The sequence below is a fragment of the Bubalus kerabau genome, chromosome 18 (assembly GCF_029407905.1).
Source record: "Bubalus kerabau isolate K-KA32 ecotype Philippines breed swamp buffalo chromosome 18, PCC_UOA_SB_1v2, whole genome shotgun sequence".
Classification (NCBI taxonomy): domain Eukaryota; kingdom Metazoa; phylum Chordata; class Mammalia; order Artiodactyla; family Bovidae; genus Bubalus; species Bubalus kerabau.
The window spans coordinates 16014714-16041471 of record NC_073641.1 but is presented as its reverse complement, the minus strand read 5'-3'; the positions used below and the strand labels follow the sequence as shown (position 1 = coordinate 16041471).

At 33.0% G+C, this 26758-nt stretch overlaps 2 protein-coding genes across 2 annotated transcripts in view; one reads left to right on the top strand and one right to left on the bottom strand.

Annotated features, from left to right (window-relative positions):
- PPWD1 (peptidylprolyl isomerase domain and WD repeat containing 1) overlaps window positions 1–26758 on the top strand; it is a 284360-nt gene that overhangs the window by 72337 nt on the left and 185265 nt on the right. The gene's annotated exons all lie outside the window — the stretch shown is intronic.
- ADAMTS6 (ADAM metallopeptidase with thrombospondin type 1 motif 6) overlaps window positions 1–26758 on the bottom strand; it is a 274203-nt gene that overhangs the window by 140473 nt on the left and 106972 nt on the right. Inside the window, exon 9 of the mRNA XM_055554447.1 lies at window positions 6748–6894. Coding sequence (XP_055410422.1) covers window positions 6748–6894 — 147 coding nt within the window. The remainder of the gene's footprint in view (window positions 1–6747; window positions 6895–26758) is intronic.

Here is a 26758-nt window from a genome sequence, read left to right as displayed (position 1 = left end):
TAATGGTCTACAAATCATGGTTGGTGGGCTTTCCTAGTAGCTCAGCTGGTAAAGAATCCGCCTGCAGGAGACCCCGGTTCAATCCCTGGGTCGGAAAGATCCCCTGGAGAAGGGAAAGGCTACCCACTCCAGTATTTCGACCTGGAGTCCGTGAGGTCACAAAGAGTCGGACACGACTGAGTGACTTTCACTTTTTCTTTTCACTTTCAATCCTGGTTGGCATTCTTTAAAAACTACCAAATCAGATGACTATTACAGGAGCCTCCAGACAATGAAGAATGCCATGTAGTGTGGTCCCCTGTGGGAAAATCTTTCTGAGAAAGTCTACCCCAAAAGTGATTTGTGTTTCAATTGCTTTGTACTGATGTGGTCTAGTTAGTCATCTAGACATGCGTCATCTCTTTCCTATATATATATATATATATATATATTTTTTTTTTTTTTTGTAGAAGAAACACCATATAAGATACAAGTGAAAAAAATAACAGACCTTTAAATAATAAACATATATTTAGGAATACAGCATCAACAAAAATCTTTTAAAATGGATTTGGCTATAGTTGTACAAAATATCAATGCTTGCAAGTCTAGTGTTTTACCTACTAGTGTTGGCTCTAGGATACCAAGTGTAGGATATCTGCAAAGTTGATTTAAACTGTTTCTACATTTTGGGTAGAAAATGTACCACATATTTTCCTTCTAGTAATGATAAATATTACATACAGTAAAACCTTGACTCAAGTATTTGAGGGGTAAGATAGTCTTCATACTTTAATTCTTAACTGAGGGTTAAGCTACAAAAACAGTTTTTGCATGATGTTACTAAAATCTGTCTGTTACTTTTTGGTTATTTTCAAGTAAGTTAAAACTATAAACAGTAAGTATTAATTAACTCTTTAGTCACTCAAGCTGTGTTTGACTCTTAAGAGACCCTGCAGCCTGCCAGGCTCCTCTGTCCACTGGATTTCACAGGCAAGATTACTGGAGTGGGTTGCCATTTCCTTCTTCCAGGGATCTTTCCCAGGGATTGTGCCTGCATCTCTTGCACTGGCAGACAAATTCTTTAGCCCTGAGCCACCAGGGAAGCCCTTAGAAGATAATAATTCTGGATATTTTCATGCCTCTGTGCCATCAATTGCCATTATGAAATATCACAGATGTAAGTATAGAAAGAAGATAGAGGACACGAACCTGAGAGATGTACATTTAACTCTAAGAAGTGTTTTCTTTGTTTTTTGTCCCCTTAGGAAATTTCCAAGTGCTCAATCACAACTCTCTTTGTCTCCCAAAGAATTAATGATTTTTTTCTGTGTAATTCAAATTTCTAATGCCCACATATTACATTTTCATTCTCCAAATAAATAAAAGGTATAAAATCTGAATCTAGAGGGAAGAGGATACAATTAATGATTTTTAAAATAATTATTTTTGCCTGATTTTTAAAATAATAATTTATTTGCTGCTCTCAGTAATTATTCATCTCTCAATTTATTCATCTGACAGTTCTTGAATTCTACATAAAAGGAATCATTTTGTAGGTTTTCTTTTATGAATTTATCCTTCTGCTCAATACTATGAATGTGAGACACATCCATGTTGAACTGTGCAATTGTAAGCTATTCATTTATATTGTTCTTTGATATTCCATTTAAGACTATGTCACTTCTATTAACAAGTGTTTAAATTATTTCTAATTTCTAGAAATTGCAAATTATGCCGACATAAATCATTTTGTATTGGCTTCTGGTATAAATGATTTTCTTAAAAATATTAGATATGAGTTAATTACATATATTTTATAGTTGTTTTAACAAAAAGAAGCTATGAGTAATTTTTACTAATCTAAGCTTACAATTAATCAATATAATCATATATTCTTATGATACTGAGCCTGTTATTTATGCTATTTTAAAATTAATAGTAGTAATATTATATATAAATTTTCTTGAATTTTCTCATAAAATGCCACTTTTAAGCATAGTGAGCTTGTGCCCTAGTGTCATATGTGAATTTTTTCACTCAGAAAACATAAACCTCACTCACTAATAAATGAAATGAAGAACATTGTATGTTCCACGTATAAGATGTTATTACAACTTATTATTGCTTGGGACAAGATATACTTGTCCTGAGCAAAACTGTATACTTCATAAAAGCAGAAGTATGATTAGTTCCCTAGCAGCACATATTTCACAACTAAAAGTCTAATCCTGGTTAATATCTATAGCAATATAGATAATTATTGAACTAATACACTCTACTTTTGTTTATGCTTCTAAGACAAGGCAAAAAATATGTATTAGTTTGAGAACATGCCTTTTCCTTGATTATGAAACTCTTAGTAAATCAAAGTATATTTACAGTTCCAGAAATCCTTACAGAATGATAGCAAAGTCATATTTTATGTATTCTACTTCTAATTTAGAGAAGTCTTATTTACAGAGTTCAAAAATTAGCTTTGAAAATAGGAACATGAGCCAGATTTGTGTCAATTAAAATGTACAGATTCTTATGTAAAATATGGTGTCTTGGCTTTGTTTCCAGAACACATGAAAACATAATTGTAATTTTAGATTTATTTTTCAGTTAAACAATTATACTATAAAGTACAGATCTTCAGCCTATAACAGTGGATTAATCTAAGAAATAGATCTTTCTATATAACCCGATTATATCTTAACAGTTTCTTAACAACAACAACAAAAAGTTAACAGATAATATAACAGCTACTTTTTCTTATAAAGTTGTGCTAACACATATAAATTAAGCAAAAATGAATTAGGTGTCTCATCTATGGCAAGTCAAGTGTCTTACCTACTACATTTTCATAAACTGCTCTACCAATCTTCACAAAACTAACAATATATTACCTTTAAAATGAATTACTCTAAGTAAGACCTTTATCTCTTGCCCTCTATAGGACTAGGATACTTGAACACAACTGAACTTGAGGCTTCCAATATGCAAACACTATGCTAATCATGTTTACTAAGTTATGCTCTTTTTCTCCATATGTAATTATGACTTATCAAAGATATTTATGGGTTAGAGTGAAGTCCCCAAAATATGTCAGATAAATGGAAGGAGGAGAAATTTGTTTTGCTAAGCTGTTTTTTGGCTCCACATAAAAAAGAGGTCCCATCTATAAAAGTTGTTTTCTAATAGACTACTGATAGTGACCTTCAAAAGTAATTGCTCTAGAAGAATTGTTAAGTGCCTTATTTGTCCTGTTCATCTTATATCACTTCTCTTGCAGCTCTACCTTTCTTTCTAGTTCATCTTCAACCATAATATTGCTTCTCTTTTTTTCAGCTTCCATCTTTTCTGTTAAAATATTTAATTTGGAACTGTAGGAAATTTTGCTACGGATCTCTGACAGTTCAAACAATATAACAGACTTTAATTTAAATAGAGCAAGAGTTGATTCACAGAGGCCCCAGGATTTTTGAGGACTATAGGAAATTACTCTGTACTACCACTAAGTGGTGGAAAATGTATGAAAAACTGGCCTCAGTTACTTCTGGCTGCCTTCTACTGCCTGGTAAATTAGCCCATAGACATCAATGAATGTGAGCCATAATACCAGGTTCATCTTCTCTAGTTTCTAAATAAATAAATCAATGAATAAATAAATAAATAAGTCCCGCAGGCAGATAGGAAGGACACTACCTGCAAAGCCGTCGTCGAAAACATCAGAAGCTGGCATAACACGTCCATTTTAACGGTAATGGGTTCTTTATTATTTAATCAGGACGGCTTCTGGGCGATTCATGAACCACTTATTGAATCACCGAGTTTAAGAAATCTGAAAAAAAATATTGGGAGTTGGTAAACACCATCTCCTGATTGATCAATAGCACCTAGTGTTTCAGAATGACACGAGAGACTTTTTTACTCTATTGGCATTTAAAGGCCATGGAATTGCTTTCAGTTGAACATAGTGAATAGTGAATCTCTATAAATCATAGAAAGCTTATTGTTAAAATCCACCATCATCTTTGGCCTATATAGTCACTAAGTAGAGAAAAATATGCATTCTGTTGGCAGGGCTGCAATTCCTAAACAATTCATCTTTCAAGATTTCTTTTTCTTGAGAAGAGAAACTAAAATAAAATGTTATGAGTCTTTTTGAGCCAACTATAAAACATAAATGTAACCTCAATCCCTAATCAAAATATCACTGGATTTTTAAAAATATCACACAAAGCTGTTAAAGCAATTAAGTCCCCTGCATTAATAAAGAGGAACAAAGAAATTCAAGAAAGTTACTATTGTATCTTTGTGCTCCAGTGAACTGACCTTTTTAAAGGGCCTTGAGTTTAAAAAACCTTTATTGCTTGGTCAGATTACAATCAGAGTTGTTTAGTTTACTGTTAAAGAGAGGCGGAAGAGATGCCAACTTCTCCCCAAATCCCTACCCATTGTCTTTCACATCTATCTTTTACTAATGCCTTTAACTTTGTGAGCATTCCCATGAGGATGCAACAGAAATATTTTTATAAAATACAGGATAATAAACCCACTAGAACCCTGTCAACACTAATTATGCTTACACATAGAAAATGCAAAGAGGTAATAAGGCTTACATAATGGTTTTTGGATTAATTCTTTCAATTAATTCAGTGGAATGATTTATTGCAACTAGCAATAATTTTACATCTCTCCTCAAACCAGTGGTGATTTCTTAACTGTATTTTATCAGCAATTTAGGGATTCCCTTTTGGAATGTTTTAACAGCCTTAATACAGTTTTAACTACACAGGGTCTGGCAAGAGATCAAAACCAGTCCTTGTATTTAGTATAAAGAGATATTCCTAGCAAATGGGCTGTACAACAGAAACAAGACAGAGGAATGAGAAATGATATATTCGGGGAAGGAAAAAAAAAAACAAAAAACAAGCAGAGGAAATGCAAAAATGCACAGGAATCCTGAGCATTCATACAGTTTGTCTTTCTGGAGATAGACACTAAGATTCCATTATAAAAACGTGAGCCAAGTCAAGGGAGAGATTCCAGATCTGGCTTGATTTCTGGGGAGAGTAGATCTTCAACAGTGCTTAAAATTTAGGTTATATGGTCTTGTTAAAACATCTCAGAAAATGATATTGCTAGTGCTTTGTGTTAAAAAACTACAAAAAGATGTCAAATTTTCTGTGCTCCTTCACCCAGTTTTGGCACAAGGCAAGTAATATAATTTATCTATTACAAAGATTAAAAACTGTTAGGTTATAGTATAGCTATTCAGAAGAGCTACCTTCTAAAAATACTTCCAATTCCTTCAATTTCATTATCACATTAATTCAAAAGAGTCCATTTTAAACACTTGTCTTTTGATCTTTGACTGAACAAAGCATTGCTCTCGGTAATTTATTAATAAAATCTCTTGTCTGGGGCTTTTAAAAATATGCAATTATAAGTTTTAAGAATATAATCTGGTTCTTAGCAGATATGAACCAAAATCTTAATAAGTAATGTTACCCTACATAGTGTTAAAAGAAAATGTTGGTCACTCAGTTGTGTTCAGCTCTTTGCAACCCATGGACTATAGCTTGCCAGGCTCCTCTGTCCATGGAATTTTCCAGGTATGAATACTGGAGTGGATAGCCATTCCCTTCCCTAGGTGATCTTTCTGACCCAGGGATCAAACCCAGGTCTCCCTCCGAATTTCTAAAATGTTACACTATGATCATGTTAAGGTGAACTTTAAACAAAGACAGTTTTTAAAAAGAATTTCTGTTGCTCTCCTATACTTTGTGTATGACCAACTTTTTCAGAATACTTAACTACTCCTCCTCAGAAAAAAATGGCAGAAAACAGTTGAAGGTAATGATAGAAAAACAGTGCTTAAAACCTTGATATTATTTAATATACCACATAATGAATGTCTATTAAGTGCTTTATATACATTATAGTGTTATACATAATTATTTACATAACAACTTGATGATATGTGTATCATTACCTAAATTTATTCAACAAATCAAGTCACTGAATATTAGAAGTTTAAGTAACAAACATGAATGACCAAGGTCACACTGTTAAGAGAGTGAGACCTAAGTCTAACAGTTTCCAAAGGCTAATCTTAAAGTTCTATGCAGGTGAAATACGGAAAAACATCTGCTTTCCTAAACATAGTTACACCTGAGCTAATTTATAGTCTTCAAATTTAAATAACCGGACTCTTAGAATATACATTAAAGGACCAGCAAAGGAGTTCTCAAACTGGAGAAAAGATGAGTCACTTTAATATATTTTCAAAGACAAATTTTCATTTTCTTATTTTCATTCCCTGGGTGTTTGGTTTTTTGTTGTTGTTGTTTGTTACTATTAGATACTTTGGCATTTCTACAGAATTCAGTTTTTTTTTAACCAACAAAATGAAATATGTAATCACTGAATTAAGGCTTGGCTTATGCATTACTAAATTATGTAAATCTAAATTCTTTCTGACATTCCTTCCCATTTATTTAACATTTCTAACTCATATCATCAACCCCTTTTACAGTCTTACTCCAGTTCTTTAATCTGTTTGTGTCCCCCTAATTTAGTCTGCGTTCTATTTGAGTACAAAGAAAAAATTAAAAATTTGCCAGAGTGATATATTAAAGTATTTGGGGAACAGTCTGAAGTATCACTGGGACCTATAAAAGTTACTCATTATGCAAAGTTTGAAGCACTACATTTTAGGCTTCTATCAATGGCTTACTTCTGGAGCAATTCATCATCACTCTCCAGAGGATTACTTACTCTAGAAAGCTGGTTATATAGTCTCGACTGCAGGCAGACCAGGAAAAGGGATTGGTATTTGCAGTAATGTGAGCTGCCATAAGTTTTGCTGCTTCATGACCTTTTGTCCCACAAGAATTTCCAATTCCATCATGGTTCATACCAAAACTGTTTTGACAAGGAAGAAACATAAGAAACATAAAAGAAAAAAATTAGAAAAAAATAAATAAAACAAACCCTCAATATGTTTTTTTCCCTTATTGGATCATTTATTAGCCCTATCAACATATGGCTTCTATCAAGATAGACTAGATTCTCTAAGGAAATATAGGATTAATGTAAAGAGATTAAGGAATAATTCAATGATATAATGTGTTTCTAAATCTGTTTAAATTTATAATATACTCTCAAATGTTATCTCATATGATACAGTCTCTCCTTGAACAGACAGTGGATGTATAATTGACCCATAAAAATCATACAGTTACTAAGTGTTGAAATTGTTAGTAGAACCTACCTAATACCTGCTAGAGTTCAAGCTATTTCATAATGCTGAGTCCAAAACGGAATTATGAAAAGATAGTTATTATCCACAGAGTTCTACATTATAGGCCAAACATAAAAACTTTTTCTTATTAGTATGTATAAAGGAGAATTCAATACATTTTGTAATTTATGTTTGTGTGTGTATGTGCTTTCAAACCACCTTTTGTAAAATCTTGATACATTTAAGGATTATGAATATAGTCTTTTCTTTAACATGGCCTCTCTGATTTTTTAAAGCTTTTCTTTGCCATTTTTTTCCTGTGTCCTATAGCCATGCTGAGTGCTATCACTGTGATCTAAAAACATATCTCAATGATAAATCATAAAATTTTTCTGTAAAGGATCACTGCATATGAATAAAGTTAAGTCTTTCATCACAAGTAGCCAGAAGTTTAGGTGAAATCACTAAAAAATATCCTTGTTGTGTCCACTGTGACTTTCTAGTAAGTGCACCATTGTATCTGTTTAAGGAAATAAGTAATTTGTGTGACACAAGAAAGAAACAGGTAAGAATAGTTGCTGGAGAAAAATTTGGAAAAGTAGTTGAGAACAGATAGTCTCAAGCTAATAAATGTAAGAAAGTATCAACACTTTAGGAAGTGCACAGACTTTAAAGATTTGTCAGTAAGAGCAACTGAAAATTTCTAAGCAGGAGAATATGGAATTGATCCAAATTTTAGAAAAATTATTATAGTAATTCTGTGGTGGAGACAATGGAATGGAATGAGAATGGAGCCAGGGAACACAGATAAAAGATGATAACCAATTGAGAAATTAGGTAGATCTGAATGAGGACATGGGATAGAGAAGAGGGATTAGATTTGAGACATGTATGGGAAGGTAAATTCACAAATATAATATAAAACAGCTATCATTAAGACAGATATGGTGGAGCGAGGGAGGAGAAACTAATTATTCAGGTGTAGGGACTAACATAAGCAAAAGAAGAGAATTATAGACAGCCCTAAATGAAGCCACCAAATAACCTTCCAAGAATATCAATACTTAGTCTTGGGTTTGACATCAACACACTCAAGCCAACCTCTTCCAGGAACATAATGATGGAGTATACTGTTTGTTGAATTAGATATACATTTTGTCAAAACATATATAAATTTACAGCTATTGATTTACATTAAAAAGTTCCTTACTGTAAATTTATAATTCAATAAACTTAATACTCTATATTTCTCACAAAGGTTGATGCTATATGATTTTTTTTGGAATAATGACAGCTTTAAAAATATCATTTCTGTTTAGCAGCAGCAGCATACAAATCCCTGAGTTATGTTAAGATGGGTATATGCAGGCACAGATGGCTTAAGAAAATCATTTTTTAAAGATTCCATAATTTCTTATTTACTCTTTTCTATGAAAGCAAAGTTTCTTTTGAAATCATATTTCTCCCACCTTACAACAGAAAAATTTACCTTTCACTCATCATAATTTTGTAATAGTTCATTGCCCCAGGGTATAAAAACATGGGTGTCAAGGAAAGAGACAATTAGAAACAGTGTCAGGACTAAGAAGAAGAATGATTTCAGTGATTGAGTAACATATGTAGTTTCTTGCTTTCATCAAGTTTGTAGGACGATATAATCAAATTAACACAGCTGATGGGTTGTTAAAAATTTTGATGATAGAGCCAAGTTTATGTTTTAACAAATAATTCAAAAGAAGTTTAAAGAACTGAGTGATATTTCTATAATAAAATCTCTTCATCTCAACTACATATGTGATCCAATTTTATCAACATTCACATCTATAGAAAAAAAATAAAGAAGCTGAATTGGTGCTGAAATCCTGTCTTATTCTAACAGTACAGAGGTAAATACAGTAATTGAAAATATATATTTAAAGATACATCTTCTATTACTTCTTGGTCTTTTGGCTAAGATCAAGTCTAATAAAGATTTATTTTCTAAGATAAACTTTACTTTTATATTTAACTATTTATTAAAATTCATAATATATATATTCTTCTAATCAATTATTAATAATTGTAATGTAATGAACATATAATCCAGAAAAAAGATTTTTTATGATCACAGGAAATTTTAAAAATGTAATTGTAACTTAAATTTTTTGTTGTAGAGATATTTTATATAATTGAAATACTTTTAAGCATAAAAACATGTTTTTAAAAATATTAAGAAATATTAAAATATGCATTAGGAATGATATACTGGGAGGGAAAGGAGCAGCAGAAATGCTGAGCTAAAAAAGGGGAAAAAAAGATGTAAATCTGACTATAAAAGAAGAACCAAATGGATAAAGAAGCTGTGGTACACATACACAATAGAATATTTCTTAGCCATAAAAAAGAATGACTTTGAGTAAGTTCTAGTGAAGTGGATGAACCTAGAGCCTGTTAAATAAAGTAAGTCAGAAAGAGAAAAACACATATAGTATATTAATGCATATATATGAAATCTAGAAAATGGCACTGTTGAACCTATTTGCAGGGAAGGAATGGAGACACAGATGTAGAAAATGGCCTTGTGGACACAGTCGGGGATAGGAAGTGTGAGAGGAATGGAGAAAGTGGCATCAACATATGCACACTATCAGGTGTAAGATGGATAGCCTGTGAGAAGTTGTTGTGCAGCACAGGGAGCCCAGTCTGGTGCTCCATGATGACCTGGAGGGATGTGATGGAGGGAAGGGAGGAAGGCCAAGGGAGGGAGAGGATGTATGTGTAACTATGGCTAATGCATGTTGCTATATGACAGAAACCAATACAACATTGTAAAAATAAGAAACAAAAACCAGAAGAACCTATTAGTGTATTTTCAAAATGCATAATGATAGTTACCAAATTGCTATGGCATTTAGATTCAATCAGGTATATTTAAGGAGGTTTTTACTTTTTACATAGTAATTTTTGAAGTACTCTAGAAATTCTATCCTTTGCAATTAGTTAGACGTAACAAATTTTGGACACCCACTGAAAAATAACCAATAGGGTACATAGTTTTTAAAAATTCATTAGTAAATAAGGGAAAAGATTTGAAAATTGATGAATTCAAGTATCTGAAGAAGTAAATCTTAAATTCTATTTCTACACAATCTTCATAGTTTCAGGGTCAGGTGCAGATAGCTGTCTTAAGGATCTTGGTTTCAGTTGTCTAGGAGAATGTATACTTTTACAAATTATATTTAAAATGTAAGAAATCCGAGAAACGATATGACTAATGTCAACTGGTTTACTGACAGTGATACAAAGTGAAACGGGACTTTACAATTGCCATTCATGACATCAGCTTCAAAATATCCCTCTAGTACATTGACCAGGCTGGAGTATGTGTGTGTGTGTGTGTGTGCGTGCCTGTGGTGGGTGTATGTGTGTGTGTATTACAGAAAAGTTCCTTCCTGAAGAAACTCTATCAGTGAGGAGTTTGGCAAAAGAAATGAAATTCACTAGTAATTAGAGAAAATAAATGAGAGCAAACTTTAAACCATTATATTAGCAAAAATGAGAACGTTACCTAAGACTAAATATTGCAATGGTATAGAGAAACTGAGATCTTAGTATAGAACAGTTAAATTGTGGTAGGGCAGCTGTTCCATAGGGCAATTCAGCAGTACTTTGATTAAATAGGAGAAACATTATGACCCAGCAGTTCTATTCTTAGAGAGATATTCCAGAAATATTCCTAAAAGGAACATGTATGAGGATGTTAGTGACAGAATTATTTACAATAGCAAGGAGTTGAAGACAATATGGGTGCTTGTCACTGGGGAATGGATAAGTAAACTGAAAACTAGGCAGAAGTTGGAAGTAACAAACAAGACAGACGTCTACACATAAATATAGGTGGATCTTAGAAACACTGAAAAATTGAGAAAAGGAACAAGGTCTATACCAGTATATCATACAAACAAAAATTACATACATATTATCAAATAACAAAGAAAGGCCAAGGAACTGTTCAGAGAGTTAAAGATTAAAGAGACATGAGCAAATGCAACAGAAACTAGACTGGAAGAGGGAAAGGTTAAAAAAAACACTGCTGAGACAACTGAGGAAATTTGAATATGGATTACATATCAGCTAATAATAGTGTATAAATGCTAAAACTAACTTGATAATCATACTGTGGTTATGTAAGAGATTGTTTTTTCTTCTTAGGAAAGGTACTGAAATATATAGCGATAGGGGACATGTCTTCAACTTATTTTCAAATAGTACAGAAAAAAATACACGTACATATACAAAAAGAGAAAGAAATGTTGCAAAATATTAATAATTAAAAAATTTGACTCAAGGACATATGGGAACTCTTTCTACTATATCATTTTCTCCATAACTTTGAAAACATTTCAAACTTAAAAAGTTAAAAAATAAACAGACATATATAAAACAATCTGCAATATTTTGCAAGGATACAGATGATTTCAAATATGCTAAGTCACTTCAGTCATGTCCGACTCTTTGTGATCCCATGGACCGTAGTCTACCAGGCTCCTCTGTCCATGGGGATTCTCCAGGCAACAATACTGGAGCAGGTTGCCATTCCATTCTCCAGGGTATCTTCCAGACCCAGGGATCCAACCCTCATCCTTTATGCTTCCTGCACTGGGAGGTGTTCTTTACCACTAGTGCCACCTGGGGAGCCCAAATATAGGTATCAAATTTATTAAAGGAAAGAGGGAAGAAATGGGAGTGAAAACGGGAATACGGAAACACACATTCACATATATTAAAACAGGGCTTCCCTGGTAGCTCAGCTGATAAAGAATCTGCCTGCAATGCAGGAGACCCCAGTTCGATTCCTGGGTTGGGAAGTTCCCCTGGAGAAAGGATAAGCTACTCATTCCAGTATTCTTGGGCTTCCTTAGTGGCTCAGACAGTTAAGAATCCAGCTGCAATGTGAGAGATATGGGTTCAATTTCTGGGTTGGAAAGATCCCCTGGAGGAGGGCATGGCAACCCACTTCAGTATTCCTGCCTAGAATCCCCATGGACAGAGGAGCCTGGTAGGCTATAGTCCATGGGGTTGCAAAGAGTTGGATACAACTGAGTAACTAAGCACAACACATATTAAAACAAGAAGGGTTCTTGCTGGGACTGATAAAAATGATGTGCCAAGATCTAAGGAAAGATAGATAAATAGATATAAAATAAACTCAGCTCCCTGCTCTTGAGGTAAATAATAATTAAAAAAAAAAAAAAAAAAAAAGGAGAGTTGGTGAACCTGGTGCCCACTCCACTGAAAGAATAGTGATAGGAAGAGAACATTATCATGGTTGGTTTTATGTGTTTAATAAAATACTTCAGATTAGGTAATGATTGTCATTTGTTTTACAGAGAGAGATAAAGACACATATAGGTAGAGAGAGAGAAATGAGAGAGACGCTCTTGTAATTTCCCACATTTTGTTGAGTATGATAAGTCTGCAAGGCTTGCTCTTAACCCAGGCCCCAGGACATTCCTCAGAATAACTTTGAGAAATGAGGTTACATCCCCCTGGACAAATAGCAGGTTTACTTATTACTTGTTATAAAAGTATTGGGCTTCCCAGGTGGCCCTAGTGGTAAAGAACCTGTCTGCCAGTGTAGGAGACAAGAGACTCAGGTTTAATCCCTGGGTTGGGAAGATCCCCTGGAGAAGGAAATGGCAACCTACTCCAGTATTTTCTTGCCTGGAGAATCCCAAGGACAGAGGAGCCTGGCTACAGTCCATAAGGTTGCAAAGAGTTGGACATGACTGAAGCAACTTAGCACACATAGAAGTATTAGATTTCCCAAGCTCACTGTTTCTCAGTTTTGATACAAACCCACTACTTATGTGGCATTTATCTGAGGCCATACTGTGCTGCCCATGTGGGATTTTGGGTTCCTTCCAAAAGGAAACAAAATAAATATGCTTATACTACTTGCTGTGCTTAAGTGCCTGATCCAAAAACTCATGCCTTTTGCTAGCATCCACACAACAGTAATAAGCTAACTTACTGGCTTATAAGTAAGGCAAAAACAAATCACAAATCCAATGATAGAGGTTTGTACTCTATTAGGATAACATCATTAGGAAACAGCAACCCACTCCAGTGTTCTTGCCTGGGAAATTCCACAGCCAGAGGAGGCTGGTGGGCTACAGGCCATAGGGTTGCAAAGAGTCACACGACTTGGTGACTAAATAATAACAAGGATAGCATAGTCAATTATGGAAAGCTAAACTAAGTAATCCTGATGCTGGGAGGGATTGGGGGCAGGAGGAAAAGGGGATGACAGAGGATGAGATGGCTGGATGGCATCACCGACTCGATGGACGTGAGTTTGAGTGAAGTCCAGGAGATGGTGATGGACAGGGAGGCCTGGGGTGCTGTGATTCATGGGGTCGCAAAGAGTCGGACACAACTGAGCGACTGAACTGACTGAAGTAATCCTGAAACCAAAGTACTCCAAAATTATTATTCTTAACTTTTCAGAAAATGAAGTACAAAATCTATTATAACAAAGTAGGCTTTTTGCTTTCTTTCTTTCCCAGGAAATAAATTGTTTGATGAACATTTTCAGCTCAACCTCCCCCAGGCGATACAAATGAAAGACTAGGAATTCCCTTTCTCATATCTTAGTACTTCTTATTGTATCTCAAAAGTTTAAAGGACACTTATTTCTACACTGCCCGTAAAAAGTTTTCCCTTTTCCTCTAATATATCACTCAAAAGCAATAAAAAAATGGGAAAAAAGAAACATAAACTCCACATTCAATGAAAAGTAGAAAACTTGTAAAACCATAAACCACCATGTCATAATGTATGTGGAAGGATGACTAAAGACAGAAAAATCAAAGAGCAATGAAGAAAGACACACAGAGGGGACAGTAATAATTGATCTAAGCTAAAACGAGTAGAGCATGTTCTCCGAAGTTAAGTGCAACAACCTGAGGGACAGAACCAACAATACTTTCTTATAAGCAGCTGGAATAAGGGTGCAAACTGTTGGAATATACACCCTTATTCTAGTTGTCAGTAGAGTAGATGGGGCTGACTAGGGAGTCAGTCAAACCATATTTGTAGGAATCAGTCTATCAGTGAGAAAAGGTGAAAGAGAGATTCTACCTGCCAGTAGTTATCAAAAAAAAAAAAAATTACAGGGTTAAAGAATTTCAGTCATGCAACACTGTATATCATTAATACATTTCTGTTGACAAAGTAGCTCTGGTCCCTCTGCAACATAACCTTCTACAAGTAGTTCATCCAGAAAAATCAAACTCATTCAAATATGTGTGGTTCAAAAGGAAAAAGAAGTGTGTCTACAAATATATTAAATATTTAAAAGAAAAAAAAAGAATAGGAAAGTACAAGTAGAAGATGAAGGACATCTGGCAGAAAAAAATATTGCTACAGAAAAGATAAAAATTGGACACATATGAACCCAAACTTAACAAAGCCATCATTTCAGAAAAATAAGAATTCAATGTAGAGATACAAGTAATCAGGGAAGATATGGTAAGACAAGAGATGAAAACATGAACTATCAGAGGGAATAAATGGAGGAGGGGGAGAATAAAACTATTACAAGAAAAAGGCCATGCTGAGGTAGCAAAAAGAAAAACAGGCAACTGCTAAAAATACTCCTCACAGAAGTAAAAAGAGCAGAGTTTAAAAGGATCAAAGTAAAAGAATCCAATACATGTATCACTATTATTCCCAAAGAGAAGAATCAAAATAATAAACACTAAGAAAAGTGATTTAAAAGTACAAGAAAACTTTCAAGAAATAAAAATGGCTCAAATTTAATCAAATGTGAATTATTCTACATCCTAGGAAAAACTGACACAGGTGCATCCACACTGCATCACATCCTAGTAAAATTACTGGACATCAAAAATGAAATATATTGGGGGCAACACAGGGCAAAAGAACAAATTACCTGTAATAGTAAAATAATCAGATTAACCTCAGATTTCTCCATGGTGACATTTAACACAAGCACACAATAGGAAAAGTGCCTAGGAAAAGTCTTGCATCCAGCCAAACTGAGTATAAAGTCGTTTTGAATAAGACCGCAAGAAACAGAGGTCTTATGAATTATTCTTATAACAACTGCTTCAAGATAAACTTCAGCTTTGTTTAAAAATAATGTAAAGGTGTGATGGTTTATTGACTCTGAGTTTTATAGCAGGCAATATATACAACGCATGTGAAATTAGTCACCAGTCAGATTAACTCCCTTATCATATTTCTTAATCATATTTTCTTGTTTGTTGTTTTATTTTTCTGGAGAGGTTAATTTTATTCTCTTATGTTCATAATATATGATATGAGGGAATAAAACATATATTATACATAAATTATAAAGCAAACATCCATGATATCTCCACCGAATTTAAGAAACCCACATTTTCAGAATAATAAGAACTTGTCTCCTGTACTCACCTTAACAGTTATATCCTTCTTTTTACCCTGAGAGAGAACCATTATCCTGACTTCTGGGGTAATCATTCCCTATGCAACTCTAAACAATATATGTTAACTCTGCCTGGCTTTGAAATCTACACAAGTGGAATCACAGTACACATATTCTTTTATAACTTGCTTCTTTTATTCAACAATCTGTTAGAAAGCATCATTTCGGCTGAGCTGTCTAGCTACACACACCATTCATTTTCACTGCTATATAGATTTCCACTGTAAATACACCATTTAATTATCCATTCAATGATGAAGAATTTGCTGTAGTTCCTGATATGGGGCTACTATGGACAATGCTGCTATGAGGATTCTTAAATATCCTGGTCACATATGTAAGAATATCTCTACAACAGCTTCTTAAATTTTTGGTATCCTTTACACTCTTACAATTATCAATGACCCCAAAGACCTTTTGTTTATGAGGTTGTGTGTAGTGATATTTATCATAATAAAAATTAAAACTGAGAAAAAATTTAAAGTTATTAATTCATTTTAATAATGAAATGATTAGATTCATTAATAACTCAATACATGCTAACATAAATAACCACTTTAATTTTAAAAATCTTCTAAAACAGAAGAATGTCACGGAGAATAACAGCATTGTTTAATTATATTTTTGTTAATCTCTTTAGTATTTGGCTTATTAGAAGACAACTGGATTCACATATTTGATTCTTCATTCAATCTATTGTAGTCTTTTGGTTTGGTGAAGTATATGGTGAAAATCTGGCCTTACATTAACATATAGTTAGAAAAGGAAAGAGTATTTTCATTAGTCCTTTCAGATAATGGTAGTGTTTTTTGATTCTACAATAAAACTTGACAACTAGAAATTTCTTAAAAAGTTTAGTTGCAATGCAGATTCTGAAACCGTTATCAATGATCTCTTTGTATCCTGTTTCATCAATTATCACCAATCTCACTGGGAAAGTCTTTAAGTATTAGGAAGCTGTCAGGCTCACAGTGACAGAACTTTTATTAAATTTGAATTTTTGCTCAAAAATGTTCAAATTTTATCATTGGCAACAAACAAGATTGGTTGTTTTCCTTGAATAGTAAGCTCTTTTGTTCATTTTTCAAGTGAATTTCTGCTAACCACCCATAGTTTTTCATTTGTTCTTTTAAATAAAAATTGTGTTCCAGGAAAAAGCAGCTAGTTCATCTCAAACAACTGCACAAGCGCTTTTCATTACAACATCCAACAGACTAAGACATGAAGCAAAAGGAGGTTTACATACTTCCCATTTTGTGAAACAGATGATTTGTTAAAAGACATGCACTTAAGGGTCATGATTTAATAAAATTAGTAGTTCTTCTGCTTCATCAAAGATATTTTTAAGTGAAACTGGAGTGATGGTAACAAATACAATGACTATTAGCATGGTTGCCTATTTCAAGCTAAAGTGCCAGTACATACTCAACACTGTTTTTGTACAATCAGAGGAAACAACAAAAAAAGTCTTAGTATTATCATGAAAGAAAAAAAGAATACAAAAAAAAGAGCGAGTTAGAAGATGTTCTTGACACAATCAAGAGTTGGAAAACTGACCAAGGAAAAGAGGAAAAGAGACAGTGATAAAAAGACATGTTCCTTCAAAAGAGAAGACTGTTTTCGTTATCAATGTATCCATTATACATTATATATTTGGTAAATATAGCAGCTGCTCAGTAAATCTCTGGAATCAAATAAATTGTACATCAATGAGAGAGTACATACTGATCAACTGTGAACCATAACAGACATAATTTGTGAAGTATCATACGTTTATACATCCCTTGATGGTGAATAATATACTGAAAGTACGTACTATCATATAAGCAGTAATAAATGGGCTAGAGGGCAGGTTTCAGGTCAAAATAAATGGCATCATCAGTCAGAGACAAGGTGGTTGCTATATAGAGACCAAGAGATATGCAATAAAGGTTACTCATTAAGTTTCTGTAACTGAGGAGTCTATCATACATATTAATCTATTGTTACACATGCTTTTCTCAAATATAAGTACATAGTTTTCTATGCAAATGATATTTTTTCATTTGAAACTATATTTAAACTTCCCCTTTCTATGATAGACAGATACAAAGAGATATATCTTAGGAAAGAATGTCTTATGTTTTAAGATATATATGAGGCAGCTCATTTGTGATTACATTTTATGTCATTTCACCATATATTATATGACCATTTAACACTGCAAAAGTAATACAACGTGTGTGTGTGTGTGTGTGTGTGCGTGTGCTCAATCCTGTCTGACTTTTTGTGACCCTACAGACTCTAGCCCACCAGACTCCTCTGTCCATGGAATTTTCTAGGCAAGAATATTGGAGGCTGCCATTCCTACTGGCAGGCTGCCATTTCCTACTCCAGGGCATCTTCTCAACCCAGGGATCGAACATGCATCTCTTGTAACACAAAATAACAATTTACTTTTGATTCTGGTACACAATTAATACTGGTTCTTTTGGAAGATTTGTAAAAATGAAAAAGCGTAAATATAGACTGCTGAGTAAAAATTTAATACGCATTGTCAGGATTTCTTCTAAAAATCAAAACAGATGTTTTCAAACCTAACAGAAAATCTATATAGCTAAGGAAAATCTTAAAATGCTTAATTCAATTTTTTGTCTAAGCAGTTAATTTTGCCATGTTGCTAATATATTAACATCATTGTTCTTTTTAGAAAACCATGGTACTTTAAACTCTGCCTTTCATTTTATTAAATATAAATTCTTCACTAAAATAAGTAGATGACTACTCAGTTCTTCAAAAATATAACACATTTACAACTACAAAAAGAATAGTTTCCTAACATTTTCAATATGATTAAATTTCTCTTCAGAAAGTGATGAAATAATTATAGTCTAAATTGTGACAATTATAAAATCTCAAAACTACGTCTTCTTATTGTAGCAGAAAAATACAAAGGAACAAAGGGACATCTTTCTTTACAATTATTTTCCATTTATTCTCTTTGATCTGTTCTTAGTCATAACTGATCTTGGCTACGAATCACTTGTTATAAAAAAGCAAAGATGAAATTTAAGGGATGTATTCAGAAACTTCTCTACCCACATCTGGCAAACATTTTTAGATTTAACAGCTACCCACTAGGATAGCTATTACCATTTGTTCATGTGTTTTCTAAAACAGAGTTTGGAATTCACTTCTACTTTTGGGCTTTATATACAATTTACTAAACTAAGTGAACTCAAGATTCTGAACTTATTTAGGAAGATATTTAACAAGCGAGGTGCCTAAAAGAATCTAGGACCTAGACTCTTTCCACATGTGTAGAAAGCAATGTTCACATTTAGTATAAACATTTCTGAGTTGAAAGTTAGATTTCTAAAGCCAATGATACCACTATAATGCATTTGCATCTTTTCTACTTCTACTTCACACTTTTTTCCTTTCATTAACTGCGAAGAAGCTAGGGGTCAGAGCAAACAAGCTATTTGAGACATACTAAGATTTGGGGCAAGGTGTGCACATGTAGGTGCATTTGCTTGTGTGCATGTGCAGTGAAAGGTAGGGAAGACAGAAAACCATGGCAAAGATAGGGAAGGTAGCTGAAACAAGGACACCTTTGTTGTTATAATCTTCCATGTACTATGAGCAAAATGTAACTGAATTCGTTTATGGCAGCTGAAATTTATGTCAACCAATTAGTACAATCGTGTCTGTCTACAAATTCATTCTTTGTTTTTCTTGCAAAATGAAGAGACTGCCTTATCAAAGTTCTTAAAGTTGACAGTGACTGAATTCTACTTCAGTAGGTTTACTTTTTTTTTTTTATTACTTCAAGATTTTCTTTCTTTTTTTTTTTTTAAATTTTATTTTATTTTTAAACTTTACATAACTGTATTAGTTTTGCCAAATATCAAAATGAATCACACATACACATACATACACCTATTCTGTCCTATAATTCTAGACATTTAATTCAGTAATTACCTGATTGGTTTTACCTACTTTTTGTATTACTACATGTCATAGCAAAGATTTAATCATTGAAATAATTCAATTTGTTAGAATTGTAAGAACTTTTCTTAAAAAATCTTAATGTTACTATCATTGTTTTAGCTATTATTGGGAGTATGTCTGCATATGTGACAGCCTATATATTAAAATACATATTGTATTAACATATATAACATATATATATGTATGTGTACATATGTGCATGTATGCATATGTAGACAGGCAGTTAACATAATTTTGGCTTCTTCCTAGCCCTGACAGTTATGGAGTAGTATTTTAATAATAATAGCAATATGTTCTAATTTGAAATATATATAAATTTTATAGTAGATTCATAAAATCTAATACACATAGGAAGAAACAGGTATATTATACCATACATGGTATTACTAGTTTAGGTAAATAACAATGGCACCATACAGCTCTAAAGCTTAATCAACTGACAGAGTAAAATGTTTGTCATCTTCCATTGAAAAAAAATATTTCCATGTTAGAAAAAAAAAAAGTTCATTGCTTTTCCCAAAGGGTGTAAAACCTTAAAGGAACCACAACATTCATTTTAGAGTTAGACCTTGTAATATGAACATTTATCATTCAATCATTCATTAACAATTATTGACAGAATGCCTATTACCTCACATTAAAGTACTATTTACCTCAGTCCCTATTACCCAATACATCATGTCCGGCTTTAAATAAACAATGGCAAGTCATGCTGAAACACAGTCAAAATGGAAAAAATAATCATCAAAACTAGACTCAGATAATATACAAATTTTGGAACTAACAAAATGGGAATTAAAGATAATTATAATTAATATTTAAGGGCTCTAATGAAAAAAGTAGCCAATATAGAAGAAAAGATAGGTAACAGGCAGAAAGATGAAACTCTAAAAAAAAATCAAAAGAAAATCTAGAAACCAAAACCAGTGTAATAGAAATGTAGAATTCCTTTGATGATCTCATAAGTAGACCAGACTAACTGAGGAAATAATCAGTGAGCCTGATGACAGCTCAACAGAACCTGCCAAAATTGAAATGCAGAGAGAAAGAAGAATGAAAAAGATGCCCCCCACCCAAAACAGAATAAAACATCCATGAACTGTGGAACAATATCTGAAGGTATTATATGTATGTAATGTAAATACCAGAAATAGAATAAAGAAAGACTACAGTCGAATACATGTTTGAAGTAATGACCAAGCATTTTCCAAAATGAACTGATACCAACAACAGACTCAGGAAGTTCAGAGACTATCAAACAGGATAAATATTTTTAAAAAATCAATATCTACTTATATTGACTCAAATTGAAGAAGACAAAAGACACAAAATCTTAGAAGAAATATCTTGTAGAGTACAAGGATAGGAATAGCAGCAATTTTTCATCAGACATCATGCAAATTCTATATCCAGTAAAATTATTCTTCAAAAGCTCTGAAGGATAAATACTTTCTCAAACAAAAACTGAAGGAAGCTATTATCAGTAGACCTGTACTGAAAGAAATGTTAAAAGAAGTGCTTCAGGGAAAAGGAAAACTAAATAAATTAATTAATTAAAAATAAATATATATATATAAATTTTATATAAAATTTTTGTGCTAAAACTTAAGAGAAACCATTAAAATTTTTAAAGGAAGCATAACTGATAAGCTATGAGAAGAGTTAAATTGAAACCATGTAAAATGCTCAATTAAAACCAGAGAAAGGAGAAAAAGATAAGGAAAAGAAACAAACCGCAACAAAGAGAAAAGTTACAAAAATAGTAGATATTAATTCAACTATATTGATAATCACTTTAAATATAAATGGTTTAAATACATCAATTAAAAGAGAGAAACTCTCAAGATGAATAAAGATATAAGAACCAATTATATACTGAATTTAAGAAATCCACTATAAATATAAAGACCCAGTGAAGCTAAAGGGATGGACATACACAAATTAACCTTGCTCACATGAATCAAGAGAAAACTGGAGCAGCTATATTAATTTTAGACAAAGAACACTTCAGAAAGGAGAAATTCTCAGGATAAAAATATTAAATAGTAATTTAGAGGTCATTTCTCTAAGGAGACAAAAAACTTAACAAGAATGTATGCATTTAACAATAGTGTCAAACATTTGAGTCAAAACTGATACAATGTGAGTCACAACTGATACAAAAGTATACACAAATCCATCACTATAATTGGAGACTTAAACATCCCTTTCCCAATAACTGATAGATCAAACAGGAATAAAAAATCAGTAAGGATACAGTTGACCTGAACAGCACTATCAACTAGATCCAAAGAAGAGACATACAGAGGGCCAACAAGTACTTGAGAAGATGCTCACATCACTAATCACCTGGGAAAATCAAAACCACAATGACATATAATTTTATATCTGTTAGAATGGCTAATAAGAGATTACAAGTGCTGGCAAGGATGTGGAGAAAAGGGAACTACTTTGCACTGTTGTGAGAATGTAAATTGGTATAGCCACTATGGAAAATAGTATTAAGTTTTCTCAAAAAAATTGAACATAGAACTATCATATGATCCAGCCATCCCACTTCTGGATACGTAGTCAAAAGAAATAAAATCGCTATTGCAAATAGATACCTAAACTCTCATCTTCATTGGAGTATTACTCACAATAGCCAACATATGAAAGCATACCAAGGATCCACCAATGAATGAATGGATAAAGGAAATGTGATACACATCCCCTCTCACACAGTGGAATATTATTCAGTCATTAAAAAGGAAATCCTGCCATTCCCTTCTGTACAGCAAAAGAAACAATCAACAAAATAAAAGGGACTCTATGAAAGGAAGAAAATATTTGCAACATGGATGAAACTTGGGGCATTATGATAAGTGAAATAAGTCAGATAAAGACAAATACTGTTTGATCTCACAATATATGTGGAATCTAAAAAAGCTGAACTCATACAGAGTAGACTGGTGATTGTCAGGGGATTGGGGTCTGGGAGAAATGGGAAGATGTTGTTCAAAGTGTACAAACTTCCAGTTATGAGATGAATAAGTTCTGGGGGGTCTCAGGAAAGCATGGCTGACTATAGTTAATAATACTGTATTGTATGGGCTTCCCTTGTGGCTCAGCAGTAAAGAATCTGCCTGCAATGCAGGAGATGCAGGAGACACAGGTTTGATCTTTGTGTTGGGAAGATCTCCTGGAGGTGGCATGGCAACCCACTCCAGTATTCTTGCCTGGAGACTTCCATGGACAGAGGAGACTGGTGGGCTACAGTCCACAGATAGGATCGCACAGAGTTGGACACGACTGAAGCAACTTAGCATGCATGTAAGCACTGTATTGTATACTTGAAACGTGCTAACAGAATCAGTCTTAAATATTCTCACCATACCCACACAAAGAAGCAATTATAATGATGTGCTGGATCTGTTAACTAACCTTATCATGGTAATCATTTCGTAATATATATGTGTATCAAATCACCACGCTGTACACCTTAAACTTATACAATGTTATATGTCAATTATATCTCAATAAAGCTGGAAAAAAAGGAGAAAACACAAATTACAAATATCAAGAGTAAATGATGAAATGTCATTATTTATATTATAGACATTAAAAGAGACAATAATAAGAATAACTGTAAAACAAAATTGGTAATTTTGCTGAAATAGTCAAATGTGTTGAAAGACAAAGTTAACCCCCCCAAAAAAAGACTCAAAGATTTAAACAAATATGTTATCTCACATCTAATTTAAAAATTAAATTATTAATAATAGTCCTACAAATGAAATTCCAGGCTCAGATGGCTTCATTGATAAAGTCTATTAAACATTAAAAATGAAATAATATCAAACTTACGTACACAAACTTCTAGAAAACAGAACACTTCTTAATTCAATTTATAAGACTAACTTCATTCTGATACCAAAACTAGTCAAAGAAATTTAAAGAAAGCTACAAACCAACATTTTTTTGACAAATTGAACTGAAATAACTGGATCTTCATATGAGGAAGAAGAGGAATTTCAACCCTTACTTCACATTATACAAAAAAAGTTAACTCAAAGTACATTATAGATCTTAATATAAAAGCTAAAAGTGTAAAACTGAGACAAAAATATTGAAGAAAATCTTCACAATCTTGAAGTAGACAAAGATTTCTTAGGACACAAAAATACAAACCATACAAAAAATATAAATAAGATTTCATCAAAATTTTAAAATTCTACTTTTCACAAGACATCATTAAAAAATGAATGACAAGCAAAAGACTTAGAGAGAATATTCACATTGCATATATATGATAGACTTTTATCCAGAATATATTGAGAATTCTTGCAGCTCAATAAGAAACACCTCAGTTTTTTTTTTTTCCAAATGGGAAAAGAATTTGAGTAGCCATTTCAGAAGATAATAAATAACAAATATGCACATGAAAAGATGTTTATCATCACTGTTTATCAGAAAATAGATAATTAACTACCTAAAGCCACAATGAGATAACACTAAAATGTGTAATGGATAAATCAAAAAGACATAATAAATGTCAGCAAGGATCTGAAGTAACTAGAACTCCCATAGATTGCTAGCAGGAACGCAAAATAGCCATTTTGAATTAGAGTTTGTTTATTATAAAGTGAAACTAACATATACCATTCTACCAGCAGGACTACTCACAAGAAATGAAACAATTATGTCCAAACAAATTCTTATACACCAAATCTACCTGTGGTGGATTCATTTTGATACTTGGCAAAACTAATACAATTATGTAAAGTTTAAAAATAAAATAAAATTAATTAAAAAAAATAAATTAAAAAAAAAAAATAGCTCCAGACGAGAAATAGCCTAAAATGTGATGTATGCTATTATGATATGGAATATTCTTCACAAAAAAAAGAACTATCTATATACACAACAACATGAAATGAATCTCAAAACCTGTGCTGAGGGAAGAAAGCTAGTCACAAACGGGTACCCACTACATGAGTCTACTTAAAACTACAGGAAACTACAGGAAACACAAGTTTAATCTATAAAGATAGAAACTAGATCTGTGGTTGTCTGGGCCCAAGGAAAGCTGTAGGAGTGTGGAGACTGACTGTAAAAGGGAGCAGAGGGACTTTTCTCAGGTAATATTCATGTTGATATCATGATTGCGGTGATGGGTACATGGTTACATACATTTGTCAAAATTCATCAAACTGTACACAAAATGGATGCATATTTATTGTATACAAAGTATACCTAACCATTTTAAAACTTACTTATGGGAAAGCAAACACTTCGAAAAAACAGAATACTTAACTCATTTTATAAGACTAACACTACTCTGATACCAAAATTAGACAAAGGCATTCAAGTACCAACTACCTTAGTGTATGTTTATTATTAGCCTTCTATCAAGAAAACACAACACTTGTACACATTGCTACATTTAAAATGGATAACCAACAAAGACCTACTGTGTAGCACAGGGAATTGAGCTCATTATGTAACAACCTAAACTGGAAAAGAATTTGAAAAAGAATAGTCATATGTATATGTATAACTCAATCACTTTGCTGTACACCTGAAACTATCATAACATTTTTAATCAAGTATACTCCAATATGAAACAAAAAGTAAAATATATATATATAAAGAAAAAATAAAGTCTTCATATATTATATATCCACCAAAAAAAGAAAAAAAAAGCACAGCACTGATCAAACATTTAAAGATATTTAGGGGGTTTCCATGGTGGCTCATTGGTAAAGAATCTGCCTGGCAATACAGGAGACACAGGTTCGATCCCTGGTCAGGGAAGATCTCACATGCCACAGAGCAATTAAGCCCATGCACCACAACTATTGAGCCTGTGCTCTAGAGTCCAGAAGCTGCCACTACTGAGCCTGCACGCCACAATTACTGAAGCCCGTGAGCCCTAGAACTTAAGATGTGCAACAAGAGAAGGCACTGCGATGAGAGACCCCAGCACAACTAGAGAGCAGCCCTTACTCACCACAACTAGAGAAAAAGCCCACATGCAGCAACGAAAACCAAGCATAGTCAAAAATAAATAAATAAAAGTATAAAAAAAATAAAATTAAAGATACGTAGGTATTTGCAGCAGGAGAGGGGAAGTTTGAATAAAGAGAACAATAATAATAGCTTCCTAACAAAAGTAATCTAATTTACAGTTTTATCCTGAAGTCTTGCTACATTTTTCCTTGGGAAGATTTGGGAGAATGGCATTGAAACATGTAAAATATCATGTATGAAACGAGTTGCCAGTCCAGGTTCGATGCACGATACTGGATGCTTGGGGCTGGTGCACTGGGACGACCCAGAGGGATGGAATGGGGAGGGAGGAGGGAGGAGGGTTCAGGATGGGGAACACATGTATACCTGTGGTGGATTCATTTTGATATTTGGCAAAACTAATACAATTATGTAAAGTTTAAAAATAAAATTAAATTAAATTAAAAAAAAATTCATCTCCTAACCAATCTTCTTTAAAAAGTATATCTCTACTGCAGACCAAATATTGATACTGATTTCCAAAAGCAAGACTTATATATCCCTGCAGCTTTCAATACAACTTTCAACAATTCTTCCAAAATTAGAATTATAGTTCACTCAATTGCTATTAATTAATAAATGAGTTAAGTCAAATCTAAAAGTTTTATGATTGCAAAACCTGTTCATTTTTTGTGAAAAAAATCAGACATATATAATAGTAGAGTAGCATAATGAATCCCAGCCACATATCATTAAGATTACAAAATTCAAAATGTTATTATTTTTGTTTCATCTTTTTCTTTTCTTCTTCTTTAACAAGCAAATCTCAGATGTCCTGCTACTTGAATCACATATACTTCAACATATATCTCTAAAAAATATTGATTTCTTAAAAGATTTCTATTTAAGATTATCTGTTTTTGTACAATATATTATATAGCTTTCTCAATATATACATGCCTGGTTGAATTCTTGTGAATTCTCTTCAACATAATTTTTTTCAATTTCTAAAGCCCATGCTGCCAAGTCACTTCAGTCGTATCCGACTCTGTGTGACCCCATAGACGGTAGACCACCAGGCTCCCCCG